At 38.2% G+C, this 14,517-nt stretch overlaps 1 protein-coding gene across 1 annotated transcript in view; it reads left to right on the top strand.

Moving 5' to 3' along the window:
• CD109 (CD109 molecule) overlaps positions 1 to 14,517 on the top strand; it is an 82,408-nt gene that overhangs the window by 18,937 nt on the left and 48,954 nt on the right. The window contains exons 4-8 of the mRNA XM_080585968.1: positions 2,059 to 2,289; positions 2,437 to 2,562; positions 10,921 to 10,960; positions 11,617 to 11,701; positions 13,920 to 14,016. Of these exons, the coding sequence (XP_080442094.1) occupies positions 2,059 to 2,289; positions 2,437 to 2,562; positions 10,921 to 10,960; positions 11,617 to 11,701; positions 13,920 to 14,016 (579 nt within the window). The remainder of the gene's footprint in view (positions 1 to 2,058; positions 2,290 to 2,436; positions 2,563 to 10,920; positions 10,961 to 11,616; positions 11,702 to 13,919; positions 14,017 to 14,517) is intronic.

Below are 14,517 nucleotides of genomic sequence, written 5' to 3'. Positions count from 1 at the left end.
TGATTGCAGACTTGTAAAGAAGAAAACAAAGACAGTCCTTGCAAGTATATTAAAATAATGCTGTAAGAGCACTATTCACTGCTACAATGAGACAAAACAAGCTTATTTTCTCACCGTCTTGACTTTGAAGATTTATAATGTTTCTGGGAGTTCTTGTAGGGAATCCTGTCTGCTTCTTAGGGAATAAAACTTATTTAATAAGCGGTAATATTCTTAAATGAATTAATTCTGAGGTAATATTTGACAGATGTAGTAACTAAGGCTGTTGCTCCTATTTAATATATTCCAGAATACTTGGCGAGGAAGTCTGAGAGTGTTGAAATATGTGAATCATATGTTCTTGGCAATGTGTATACAAAGACCTGCAGTTGAAGCAAATGCAGAATCGATTTCAATCTAGTGTTTTGTACCTAAAGTTTGGTTATATAAGTCCAGATTTTAATGGGTACCTTTTCTCCCTGTGTCATCACATGCCTGCTCATGGCTGGAAAAAAAAAAGAGCCTGTTTATTTCCCCTCTCCCTGACTTTTCCTTCTGACTTGTTTTTCAAAAGAGAAACTCAACAGAGAAGGATGAAATTGTAGTCAGTTCCTGTTTATAGGTAAACACACAGAGAAAGAAATGTATTTGGTACAGACTTTTGCATTTACCTTATTTCTTACTATGTGGTATTTTTCCCCATTTGGGAAAAATTCCATTATCTCACTGTACAGTCTTAAAATGAGTTTTGACAGCAAGACAGTGTTTCATTATAGAGCTTGGTAGGATACTTTTGAAGTGCTGTGCCTGGTGAGTTAACAGATGTAATTTTCATTACCAGTGCAAGAGGAGAGCTTTATTTCCATATGTTATGCTGAAAAATATAAGCCTGTCTGTTTTAGTTGTCTTGACTTCAGAGGCTTTACTCCAGATTTACTGTTCTAACTACAAACAGAAGCATACAACTCTTAAGCTTTTTAGCAGTGCTACTTGTTGGAACCAGCTGTACGTTTTGTTAAACCCTTTCCATCTTCAAAGAGATGCTCCCAAGCAGATGGCAGTACAGAAGCAGGCATCTGGGCTGGGATGCTCCTGGGGTCATTCCTTGCCTGTGCAGGCTCTGCTCAAGGTGAAGTCTCGGTGTCCTGCTGCAGTTCTGCTTTAGATGCTTTAGACCCGCTGTGGGTGGGATTCCTCCCATCTAACTGCAGGAAATGAACTGGTCCATCTAACTTGTGAGCTCCAGATTTCTTCTGGTCACTAGAGAGACACCTGTGCATGGTTACTCTGGTCCCATGTGGTCTAACTTTCCTTGCCAGTGATGTCTGTCTGCGTTCACTGCCAGCACAGAAGGAACTTTCAGTGTCTGTCCTGAATAAAGCATCTCAGCTAACCATATAAAATGTCTCTTCTTTTATTCTTCAATATTTTGTGACGAATAATTATCTTACTAGTTGAGCTGCAATATGTGCTGGAATTATGAATCATTAAATTACTGAGGTGAGACAAAATCAGTCAGTTTCTATTGAAAAACAGTACCTGTCTCCTCAGGAGATTTTTCATTCTGAATTTAATTTTTCTGCCCTAAAAGATGTGAAGGTAAAGCTTGTAAAAAGAAGTGCAGGGTTTTCTTTCTGTCCTGTTCATCTTGCCCACATGTATCTTCTTCAGCTCTTTTATTTCTGGAATATTTATTACGAGAAAATGACGAAGTCTGAAAAAAAAAATTAGCCCCCATAATCAAATGCAGGAAATTTCCCAAAAACTGTAGAAAGAAAAGAGAGCTTAATGCATGCATGTCTATGAATGGTATGTGAGTACATAGATACTTACATTATTGAAAATCTGATTACTAGTAAAAATCATGTAGAAATATTTTGGAAAGATGCTTCTGAGAACACACTTTCATGTAATTATTGTAGTGACAGAGTCCTGAGATCCTCTTCTTCTTTTTGAGTACTTACATAAGCTGACATGCTCAGGAGTATGTCAGAGAACTTAATGGCAAATGTTTTTGGAATAATGATCTCTTCAATTATATCTTGGATAATTAACAATGAGTCACTATTTTCTTTTTAGCTGCCTTTGAACAGTGCTTCTGGTAATTATGAATTACTGGTGGAAGGCCATGCTGACGGCCAGCGCATCTTCTCTAACCGTACCAGCTTGATATACACGGCAAAGAGTATCTCTGTATTCATCCAGACTGATAAATCTACATATAAACCAGGACAGGATGTGATGTTTCGGATTGTCACAGTGTATCCTGATCTCAAACCTTACAAAGCGTCTCTCAATATATATATCCGAGTAAGTATCCACAGGAACCTCAGCATATGTTGAAATTTCTCATGTCTTCCAACACCACATTTCAAATACAGTTCATATGTATTGCTACCTAAATCTTGCTAGCAAGGCCTCGTGCATTTAACATGTAGCCTGACTTTTTTTTTCTAGGACCCTCGGAAGAAGCTGATTCAGCAGTGGTTGCTAGAGGAGGGTGATTTGGGTGTAGTTTCCAAAAAATTTCAGTTATCGACGAACCCTCCACTAGGAGACTGGTCCATAGATGTGGAAGTGAATGTGAGTATTAACATTGCCAACTTACAGAGAGATTTCATTTATCCTGATACGTGTGAATAAAACTGTGTTTACTTTGCTGAAGCAAAACCATAAATAAGCATGGACCGTGAGGAGAAATCCTTCCTTCGTGCCAAACCTGAAGAAACTATGCAAACCTCACAAGTTTTTCAGTACTATATGGTTTTGTAAGGAAATATATTAAAAAGAAAAAATAGATACGTAAAAATACATATTTTATCTTGTGGTCTGGATTGTGATTCTAAAATGTGTTATTTTAAAAGGCAAGGATTTTTAGTGTTAATATCAAAGAAAGAGCTTGTGGAGTACTATTTTTTTTAAAGTGAAACACCCTTATGTTTATTTTGTAAGCGAATATACAGAAATTCATTGTGCCCTGGTGTTCAGCCAGTCAGTGTCTCAAGGGGTGTCGAATCAAAGACTGTCATTTACAAATGTCTGTCTAGTTTTACTGTTTTTTTTACCAATTCATGGTGACTCAAGAGTTACTGAGGAAAAAATAACCATGCAAAATAGAAACGGTGAATAATATAGCAAAACTGTTGCATAACAAACCTGGTATAATTTATTTTGTGTGTGTTGCTATTGGTAACAGTCCTATCAGTCCAAATCCTTGAAGATCCTCATACACTGGAAAATACACTGTAGAAATAGCTGGAGGTTTCAAGATTATGTGTGTCAAGTTTATTCCGACTGCTCTAAATGCCTGTAATTTGTGAACTACATTTCCAAACTGGCTTGCAATGACTGTTCAGAGACATTTAGCAAGCACAAACAGGACTGTGCAATGATTCCTAATAAGATGGGGCAGAAGCATTTGACTGTGTATAACTTCAGAATGATATTTGGCAGTAACAGTTATACGCTTTATAGATTTCTGTAGGCAGAGGTACATGAGGTGTTCAAATGAGTATCAGGACTGGATTCTTCAAACACTTTCTCATGCGGGTGTGGATTCGGTACTATTGTCTTTGCTGGGAAAAATGTTTTAAGTTGTTCCTGGGCTTGGCCACTCCTTCCCATCCCTGTGCTGCTGTTCAACAGCTTCTCAGTAGTGCTGATGCATGTGTAATAAGGCTGAGATCTAAAGTACGTCAGGGAAATGACCCAGATTGAAAAGCTTGAAGATTAAAGTTCTGTTTTCCTTTGTTTAACCTAGACCAGCTCCCTGATCTGGTTTGCAACACAGCCCCTCTCACAAATGCGCAGGCACTTTTCAGGAGGAGGAGAAGTGTGGCTCAGACATGGGAACAAAGGCTTGTAATGGTGATGGGCTTCTTCAACAGCTGTTTTGCCAGGGGGAAAAAACATGTTTGTGAAATTTTGTTTGGATTTTCTGCTATGTGATAAATCATCCTGAAGTCAGGAAGACACTGTTAAAGGAATGGCAGCAGCTGGTCTCAGTGAAAGAGTGTCATGCCCTCCTGAAAAACCCCTCCCCATCCTCCAAAAAAGGAAGAAAAAAAAAGTTAAATTGAAAGATTTATCTGGACTGATAAGGCAGCTGAGAAAACAGTCAAGTGAAGTTAGATCTTAGCAGATGATAGGAAATGATGGTACTCTAAATTGTAGCCATCCAGTTTGTACTACAGGTTAATGAATGTCAGTAAGCCAGGAAAACAAGTCTCTCAAGTCATGAGTAATAATGAGGAAAAGATAAATAGGGAACATTTTGTTCACTGTCTCTTCCAATAGATAGCTAGAGGACACCAGGTGAAGGAGATAGAGGACAATTTCAAACCAATTAAGATGGCACAAGTGAACTGTAGAGCTCATCATGAGTGTGTGTTGTGAATGCTGACAATTCACACGGGATCAAAAAAAGTGGCAGGACAAATTCACTGAAGCAAGCCTGTTAAGAACTGTGAACTGAAAAGCTCTGATCCCTGGTTCAGGAGGTCTCCTAGTCTCAGGCTGGCACTGCATTGCTGACTGCTAGCCCTGGTTGGTGTGATGCTCTGGGTGTTGAATCTTGGCTGCTGCCAGACAGGGCTTTGGCCTAGGTTTGTGTTAGATCTGCCAGGTTGTACCCAGGTTGACCTAGACAGCCCTAGGTTGTCTTTATCACATTTTAGTAAGAACATCTAATTTTCCCTACTGTTATTTTTTAAGGCTTAGTGTTCTAGCATTGAGTGTGACCTTGAATGCCATGTTTGGGGTCCTTAATAGAGCTCCAAATACTTCAGTGGCATGAAGAATATCCAAGAACAGGGATAATACCTGTCAAACTAGGGTATCTTTCTCTATTTGACAATTTGAGGTGAAAAATACTGCAAAATGCTTTTGGTACAATTAACAAAATACTCTATTGGGAAAAGATAAACTTGGTCAGGACAGAAACGGGATCCTCCATCAATGAAAATGAAGAAAACAGTACATATTTTAACATCGCATTTAATAATAAGTGGGAGAAAGAGGGAACTAATAGATAGGTATAAATCTAAATGAGAAAGTCCAAACTCTTGCATATTTGTAGGAAATACAAAGACCCCAGGGGTGGGGTCTTTTGGTGGTTAGTAACAGTATGAAGAAGTTTTTAAAGTTTGCTAGAAACAAATGAAATTCCAGAGGTGGCAGAGTCCAGTAACATGGGGAAACAATGATTATGTGGCAGAGATGGAAGCGTTTAATGTGTGTTGTTACAGTTCTGTGTGGTTTACTGAATATCGCTGTGGGAAGCTTTGAGAAGACGAGCAGGAGATGAATATATCCTTAACAGTAAAGAGTAATTGAGGTATTATGGGAAACAATAAACATGTCATCTGTCAAGGTGATTTGGGATTCCACTGACAAAGAATTGAATTCTTTCAGGCTATTATGGATCAGGCTTTTAAGCACCAGAACAAAAAAAAAAAAAAAAAAGAAAAAAAAGAGTGAGGGCATCTCTGCTGCTTGATGTTTTAGCATCAAGAGTGATTGCCTCTTTGGAAGATGCATTATGATCGAGCAGACTGCTAGAGTAGCTGAATTCTAGAGTAACCAGACTGTGATAAAAGGAGGCCAGGATAAATGGCTTCTGTCATTAAACTCTATGAAATGAAAATTAAAATAGAGGAAAGAACAGTGTATCCTTATATGTACATTAAAATGTGGTAGGCTTTGGAGGTCCAGAAAAAACTGTCCATTCTTATGATGCTTAACCCGTGGAGAAGAAAAACACACAGGTAGAAGCTTATGTTGTTTCCTTTCAGACTTTTTCCTCCAGCGTTGGCGCCTGCTTTAATCTTCAAATTCTGTGTTAAAAGAATATAATGACAAAGCAATATACATTATTTCCATGTGAGACAATATCTTACGTTGCATGATCCTCTGATGCACAGAGTATATTAAATAACAATTTAGTATTAGTATATTAAATAACAAATAACAATTAAATAATAATTGTAATATTCACATTATTTTACTAAGTCTGTTTGATGAGTTGTTTCACATTTATTTTTCTGACAGCATGTTATGCCATTGGATTGATGAAAACTGCAAGAAACCTTGCAGAATAAAGGAAGAGAAGAATTTAGGTGATGGGAAATTCATTTTGGTTTTAGTTAGAAATGAGCTTATGACCTGAAGTTCAAGGTCACATGGGGTGGGATTCAGTTTGAGGTTTACAGTGTGTAGATGTCTATAGGTAGGTTATTCTGGGCATTGAAGTTCCTTTTGTAGTCAGTGGAAATGAAGTCAGTGTTCAGTGAAAGGAGTGAGTGACTCGGATCGCTCCATGTGGCTGTTTCTGGATAGTCCTTGCTGGGCTGCAGCTGCCATCAAGGGAGGTACAGGTTTTTCTGTGTCATGCATGAAGTTGCACATTCACCAATCCCTTCCTGATAACAGAGGTCACTAAGAACTTGGCTCTACTGCTAAGGAGTACTTAGTATATGTCTGTGCTGCAGGTTGGTGGGGACTGACATTTTTGTAGCTATACTTTACCTGTCCTAACTGGTACTACTAGCCCTGGATTGATAGTATCCATGAGATCCTTCACAGCCTTTGGATCTTCTCATGGCTTTAGGAACATCTTCAGCTGGCAAGCACAGGGTGATCTCTGCATGACTTAGCTTTCCTGATGCCAGGGCCTGAGCTTTCTAGTTAAAAGTGTCAGCTGTCCAACCTTTTTATCTCTGCTTTTCCTCTCATCTTTAAAGTGACGTTAAATCTGTAAGTAGCACTTCCCTTCCAGTGGTTACAGGTCAGTTCCCAAGTGTGCAGAATTTGGGTTCCTGGAAGTATCCTGCCTCTGAATCCTGTTTTAAATCAGGTTCTGGCTGCTTGCTGCTATTAAACATCTTAGTAACAGCTCAGGTGTTCATACAGCTGTTCCAAGAAAACTCAAGACAGAGTAATTACAGTCTGGTTGCCAAGTCTCCACCTTGTATTTTCATTGGATATCTTATATTTCCTGTTATGGAGCCTGTTTTTGAAAGTCTTTTAGTTGCTGAGTTTTTGTAGCAGGCCTTTCCATCTAAAAGTCTTTTTTTATTAGGCCTTTTTGTAATCGATTACAGTTGTTATCTGGAAATTTATGCTACAAAAGAATAGTAATTGGTCAGGAGAAATGAAGACTTTCTAAAATATTTTTGAAGTTTTCTTGTTAAAGCTTCAGATGTAAATCAACTTTCAAATTCATCTGGGGTTGATTATCATAAAATCATGTCCTTTATGGTTTGAATTATTTAACTTCTGAGGTTTTATGAATTTTATAATGTATCCACTGTGAATTCTGTGGTGTTCTACTTCTAGATCACTCATTTATTTCTCATTAGAGCTGATGAGTTTGAGGTTAGATCATTACTTATGACATTACATGCCACTATCTTGCAGAATCAGACTACACATACAGTCTTTGTGATTTGCTGTTTATTCAGTATCTTGTAAATGAGCACTAATACTCAATCAGGATCTTTCGTTGTGAATATTGGTGACACTAGTGGGACTGCCTTGTTTCTGGAGACCATGCTGAGGCATTTGAACAGAATTTTGCGAATTCATACAAAATTTGGGGACATAAAATGTGAAAATCAAGTGGTCGTGAAAAGCCTAGGCTAAGTTAGTTCCTTCTAGGTAATGGCCTGTTCCACTTAGTGGACTATGCAGTGGAAGCTGAGGTGTTCCTGGCCTGGGCAGCCTGGAGCCTGGCCTGACACCGTAGCCGGGGGCCGCATGTCAATGCCACAGCCAGTCATGGTGGACCTAGGTTACATTCACTTCAGGAACTTCTGGGTGCCAAAGAAGTTAAAATCTGGGGGTGCCAAAGAAGTTAAAACCTGCCTGTGGTCTCACTTGCTGGATTAGACCCAAATCACTTCAGACAAGACAATTACTTCAGAGCAAAATCTGGACCTTAGTTGTTCAGTGATTCTGAGATGTCAGGGTCTGCAGCATCTAAGACTCAAATGCAGAAAGGCTTCATTATCTGTATAGTCTCAGAATACTTGCATGGGTCTCTTTTTGGCACGGCTTTTTTAATCTGTAGATATACTTTGGGCAATGTGCACAGAATATTACGGGTCTCTTGTGGTTTAAGAAATGCTGATTTACAGCAAAATGGGAGACCCCCCCCCAAAAAAAAACCAACTGACCAGAGTAAAGCAGCACATGCGGAATAAGCATCGTGATTGTTTTCCTACCTGAATCAAAAAAAAAAAAATCTCTTGCTTGGATTGTGTATATAACTAAGCACTTGAAAGCCACCACTCCTGGAAACTAATTTAACAAAGTACACTTCAAAATATTTGAACGATATTTACCAGAGAGATAGCCCTGCCCCGAAGAACTAAAATGTTTCAAAGTGGTTGAAGTGATGTTACTTGGCCTATTTCAAACCAGTTTGGCTGAAAAGTGTGTGTTAGTGAGACATCTGGCTTGGTGGTCAGATCTAGATGACCTATGAGGGTCTTTTCCTTTCCCTGCAGTATCGATCCGTGTCTTGCTTTCTTAATACCTCTTAGTAGAGGTACTAAGGTACTATAGCAGATTTGGTACTTGTAGGAGTGACACTGTTCTTGGAAATAAGCAATGAAGACTTTGTACAACTTCATAAAACTTCATACTAAGTCTTCGTCTTCAATGAAGACATAATCAGACTTCTGGGCTCCACATCAACGTAATCTCATCAAGTAGTTGAACAGCAGCCAGTGATATTAACCTTGGAAAATAGACAGTCTGTCAGTAGGAGATGGCTGTCTTGATCTTTCCCTATGTCTCAGAAGGGTCTTCAGCAAAGAGGCAAACAAGCTTTCGAAAGGAGCCTCTCCCTTCCTGTCCTTCGGGAAGTGGAGATTCCTTCAGTTTCTCAGCCTGTTCTTCCAGCCCAGCTGAGCTCAGATTTTCCTCTTGGAGGTTTTTATTTTTATGTTTTAGAGAGAAAAAAAATAAAAAAAGGGGATTGAACCCTTTCCTTCTTCTGCTGCTCCTGTGTTGCTTAAGGCTTGGGATTATTTTTGGCTGTTTTTCCACTGTGGCCTGCAGTCCTGCCAGCAGGGAGGAAGCCTTTGTGTTGAAACACCCTGTCCAAGCACAGGAGCTGCTCCAAATGCCCTGTCCGAGCACGGGAGCTCCTCCAAACGCCCCATCCCAACACAGGAGCTCCTCTGGTCATGGGGACAGTTGCTGCCTGCCCTTCCGTGCAGGCACCCGAGGGGGCTGCTGGGGAGACCATTCAAGTCGGCTCCTTCCGAACCGGGCAAAAAAATGTTGTCAGCTAACTTGTGAGATTTGTGGACACGGCAAAACAGTGTTCTTGGATTATTATTTTTTAATTACTGTTATTTTAAAGCCAAACTTTTAAAAATATACAAGTATACCAAATCCTTGTATCATTTTACATTTTCAGATGAAGGTTGGCGTGAACGTTTCATAAGTAACATATCAGTGTTTTTTTTTTCCCTCAAATAAAACTCTTGAGAAGTATTTCTGTTCTTATATAATATTTTTTCTGTTGACAACATCATGTGTTTATTGGAACTGAGAATATCAAAAGGTTAGCAAGATATGGGCACAAGATGTATTATGCTAGCAACTCTTTTAGTCTTTGTTTATGTCATTGATACATTGTTTATCACAAAAGAATGTGTTAACGTTTCCCATATGGTGAAGTGAGGCACAGTCTGGTTTATTAGTGATTAAAAAAAGCCTTGTGAGAGTATTTGGTCATTGCTCCAGTGTAATCCTGGTGTCAAGCGGAGCAGCTGAGATTCAGAGCTGCAGTTCCAGGCACTTCATGCCATTCCCTTACTGATGGCAGCTTCTGACATGATGCTGTAAAAAAATTGTGGAATAAGGGTTGTATGTCTGCAGACAAAGGACTTGCGTGCTTGGTCAGAATTACTCACACCCTAGCAGGGAAGAGCAATTGAGTAAGAAAGCAGAAAGCAAAATTAATGTGGCTCAGTACCATGACTTTTTGGGTCAACTGTTGTTGTACCAAAGAACAAAAAAGCTGCTTTTATTTTATTTTATTTTATTTTATTTTATTTTATTTTATTTTATTTTATTTTATTTTATTTTATTTTATTTTATTTTATTTTAATGTTAAGAGAGTAGGGGGAGGAAAAAAACCTAAAATTAATTTTCCAAAAATGTGCAATATATGGCCTAAGGTACCAAATCTGAAAAATATGCTGGAGTAGGCTTTCAGGTATTCTGAGGAAAATCAGGAAATAAATAAATAAACAGGAAAATAGAAGAGAACACAAGAAACTTGATATTCTGTACGATTGCTTATTTCTTCCATTGATTTTTAACCAACAAATAAAAGACAGGAAGATAAAACCCAAGGTAATCTCTGCTGAAGTAAGTATACACCGTAGACTATAAACGTTACTAATTCTTGAGTAAATGAAGACCCTTAAGATTATACATGATTTTGAAATGGTGTGGTCCTCTGGATAGACTGCAAGGGCTTCCCTTTTGCACAGACATACCTGAGTTAATTTTGAATGAGCTTGTAGAGATACTGTTGGTGCATTTGTTGTGGTTCATCTTGATTACTGTAAGTACTTACGCTAGGTTGTTCTAAGCTATCTGGCTCAGATATTTGTTTTTTATACAGAAACCAGCCGTATGTAGATGTCTACAGACTGGAAGCTCTCTGAGGTCTTCATTATATATACACTTAGAATCTGCTGTATGTGAGCTTCCTGCATCCTTCCGTGGTGCAAATACCTACAACTGGTACTTACAGGAACTCTGTAACAGGAGGTGATGATGGTTGAGCTATAATTTGAAGTTACATCATTTCAGCAATTGTAATTTAACTTGAATGTGGGGGGGTTGGGACTAAAAGATACATTACATTTGCTAATCTAACCACAATTGTATATATGTTCTTACATTTTTTTTCAATAGGGTCAAGTTCATTATCAGAAATTTAAAGTGATGGAATATGGTAAGTGTTACATAAGGGCGTTAAGTAGTGACCAGAATGGGTAATGGAGTCCCCATTAATTTAGAGTTTGGAGTCTAGCTTCCCTTGGCTAACACAAATCTTTTGAATACTCCTAGAAATTTTACTTTTCAAATCTGCTTCTCTGAGACTAACTGTCTGTCCTGAGAAAAAACATCATCTTATCAGTTGCCCTGTTTATCTCTGCTAGCTATTATGACCTACTGCTGTGGTGTCTGGATGTTATGCAATCTTGAAAATACTTATCTTAAGCCTCTGAGATGCAGTTGTCCTTGTTTTACCAGGATCTTGCAAGCAATGTGTTCATCCCAAAACATCTGTATAATATCTGGTCACAAAGCTTGCTGATTATTCTGTTAAGGCTGAATAGGATGAACGTGTACAGTTTCCCCTACAAGCTTGCTGTGATGAAGGAGAAATGAACATTTTATACTTCAGCCACACAAGTTTGTGCACAGGCTGCTCTTGTGATGCTTGGTGTCCTCCTTTTGACAGAAAGTCTTAGAATGAGGCATGCGTCAGTTTGGGATAAAAGTGTATCTTACCTTATATTCCACATGTTCTACCCTTTTTACTTTAAGAAAAAAATAAATATTATTTTTATGTGAATTTAACACTTCCTGTAATTTTCTTTTTAGTTTTACCAAAATTTGATGTTATGATAACAACACCATTATACTACTCTTTGAGAGAAGAAGATATAAGTGGTATTGTCACTGCAAAGTAAGTAAAACATTGTTACCATTGTCACCCACACTGTTGAGATAATTATTGTGTATCTGTAAATTTGAAAGCAAAAACGTATATTTAGAATGCTAACAAATCACCTTCTAATCTAAAGTAGCTGTCTACCTTACATTTTTAGTCACTGTATTTTTGTGTAGCAGTGTTGGATAGATCTTCAGACTCTTAGTTGCACCTTTTTGGTTGGGTGTAGTTATTTCTAGACTACAGCCAAAATATTTTCATCTGCCTTATTCATAAAGTTTCATGAGTCTTCTGCTTATAATGTATGTTCTGAGACTTTTTTGTTGTTAATATGGCTCTTTTATGGTGCTCTCCAACTTAGCACATCAAGGTCTGTACGTAGAGTAACTATGTTTTATTAGACCAATTGGAAAATTATTCAAGCTTCTATTTGAATCTTTCTTGTTCCAGTTTGTCAACATTGTTGATTTGAAGTACAGGCTTCTACCAGCTAACAAAAGACCTATACCTATAAATAGCTGAAGAATTAAAAACTCTTGAGCAGTTCAGAAGAGACTTCACTGTAGACTACTAGACTTCATTGTAAACTGCTGTAAAAATTGTATTTTATTTTTTAATCTTAAAGGGAAATTAGTTTTATTTTGGGAAGATGAGAGCCAAGTAAAGCTATTTGATAAACCCATTCAAGAGGACCTGAAAGAAAAGGTCTTTCTGGAGCTATTTAATTCCATAAAAATGCATGCTTTCTAAACAGGTACTTTTAAGTGAAATACAGATATGATTGATTAACAAGCTATTTAGCTGGAACAGTTAAACATTTGGGAAAAAGCTTCCTTTCTGAGAGGCAATGTAACCTGATACTATAAACCATATAGGTTTCTCATAAGGTGATAAGGTGCAATTGAAAAAAAAAAAAAGCGGATCCCCCCATTCTGTGCTACTTTTGGAGTGTAGCATATGCCAATGTGAATTCTGTTTCCTAAGTTGCTTTGGTTTGCCAGAGGATACTTATCTCCTTTGTTAAGCTCTCATAAGATATTTGAAAGTGTACCTATCTGCTGCAATAAGTCCAGACTTGGACACCAGTGAATTGTCTGAGACTGAATCCCAGCAGTGCCAAAGTTTTACTGATATGTCATAATTAATTATAAGGAATGAGTTCATTCCTACTGACTTTTTATAGGCATACTGTCTCTGTATACAAGGACTTTTCATGTCCTTTAAGCTTGTAGATGTCGTAAAATCTTTTTCCCTTCTCGTCTCTGGACTGCTATTAGATTAACTACAGGATGCTACCAAATGACAGTATCATTTCAGGCTTAATGGCAGCTTCTTACTGTAATTAGGTCAGCTCGAAAAGACTGCAGCTCAAGTACAAGACGGTGTGGTCAGCATTTTGCATTTTTCCTGTAACTATACTGTTTGATTATTCTTTTCCTCTGCTTTTCAGCTTTGACATTGCTTAAGTGGCTGCCAATCAAATCCATACTGATTTAAAGTACTTAGTTATCATATCTGAATGTAATAGTTCTGTTGGATTAGAATGATTTTTTTTTCTCCCCTTTGTCTGTTCTGTAAGGTCTGAATGTAATGATTTCTCTTACATATAGCTTAGAAACATTTGAGCAAAATTTTTAGTTTATTACTACTCACAGATTACAGTTTGGTAATGGCATTCTAAGAAGTATGTTACAATTTACAAGTTAGCTACAGCTGCTGATTGTGTTTGCTGACCAGTAATGCCATGATTTTTTTTGCACTGTGATTATTAAATAATTTGAATATAAATATCTTGAAAGCTCTCACTTTGTACAAGCAGCATTTGGGAAACATAACACTTGCACTTCCCACCTCCCATTTTCACTCTACTGCGTGTTAATTATGATGCTACATTGGCATTCTGTTCAGTAACTTGCTTCCAGCTTAGCATAACATGGTTAATTTGCCTGTATTCTAAAGCCCCTAATAATAGTAATAAACTCCTAGAGTTCATGTGCAGGAAAGGGCAGTACTTCTGACTTTTATATATGTTCTCTAGGTTTTGGGCTTCTGACTTTAGTGCCAATAAACTGGTCTCAGTGCTGAAGACTTCATGGTTCAAAGTACGAATACATTCTGGTCATATTCAAAACTGAGGAAAAAATGTTTTAGCTGAACCTTTTGCCTTAAAAGCTCTTCGAGAGCCCAAGCTCTTGAGATGGTGCACTGTTTGACTTTGATTGGTGTGTTTCAGGTATACATATGGAAAGCCAGTGAAGGGAACTGTAACAGTCACCTGCCTGCCTGTCTCTTACTGGAAAAACAAGAGGAACATAACAAAAACATTGGAGGTGAGTTTTTTCTTAGTAGTGTTGCAGACTCTAAGGCTGTGTCTGCTTTTGTAGGTTAAGTATGCTTGGGACCATTCTCAAGTGCTGAGTTCTGCTGGCATAGTCTCTGGAGTGACTTGCATGAGTGGTGTTATACTCTCTTTATTTTCTAGTACAAAGTGGCTACATTCAGACTGCCTGTAGGGAATGATAGTTGGTCACTGTAGTCCCTTGAACTGTGCCTGGAAGTTATTTTGGAGAGCACTCGCTGGCCCAAGTAGAAGAACATTCCTGAAGCCCTTGTAGCAGTGTAGGTGACAGAAGGCCAGTGCCCAGGAATGTTTTCTGGTGCCACGTGTGCCGTTGCACACTCAACCGTGCATTATAGGGCCAGAAGAGACCACTGCAATTGTCCAGGTGGGACTCTAGTATGGCAGAGACTAAAGCATTTTGCTTACTAATTACCTAGTAATTGTATTGGAGTTGCTGTGCTAGAGATGAGCTGGAGCACGACGTGTAAGA

The sequence above is a fragment of the Anser brachyrhynchus genome (assembly GCF_964034855.1).
Source record: "Anser brachyrhynchus genome assembly, chromosome: 3".
Classification (NCBI taxonomy): Eukaryota; Metazoa; Chordata; class Aves; order Anseriformes; family Anatidae; genus Anser; species Anser brachyrhynchus.
The sequence above is the reverse complement of the archived record's forward strand: the minus strand, read 5'-3'. Positions and strand labels throughout refer to the sequence as shown.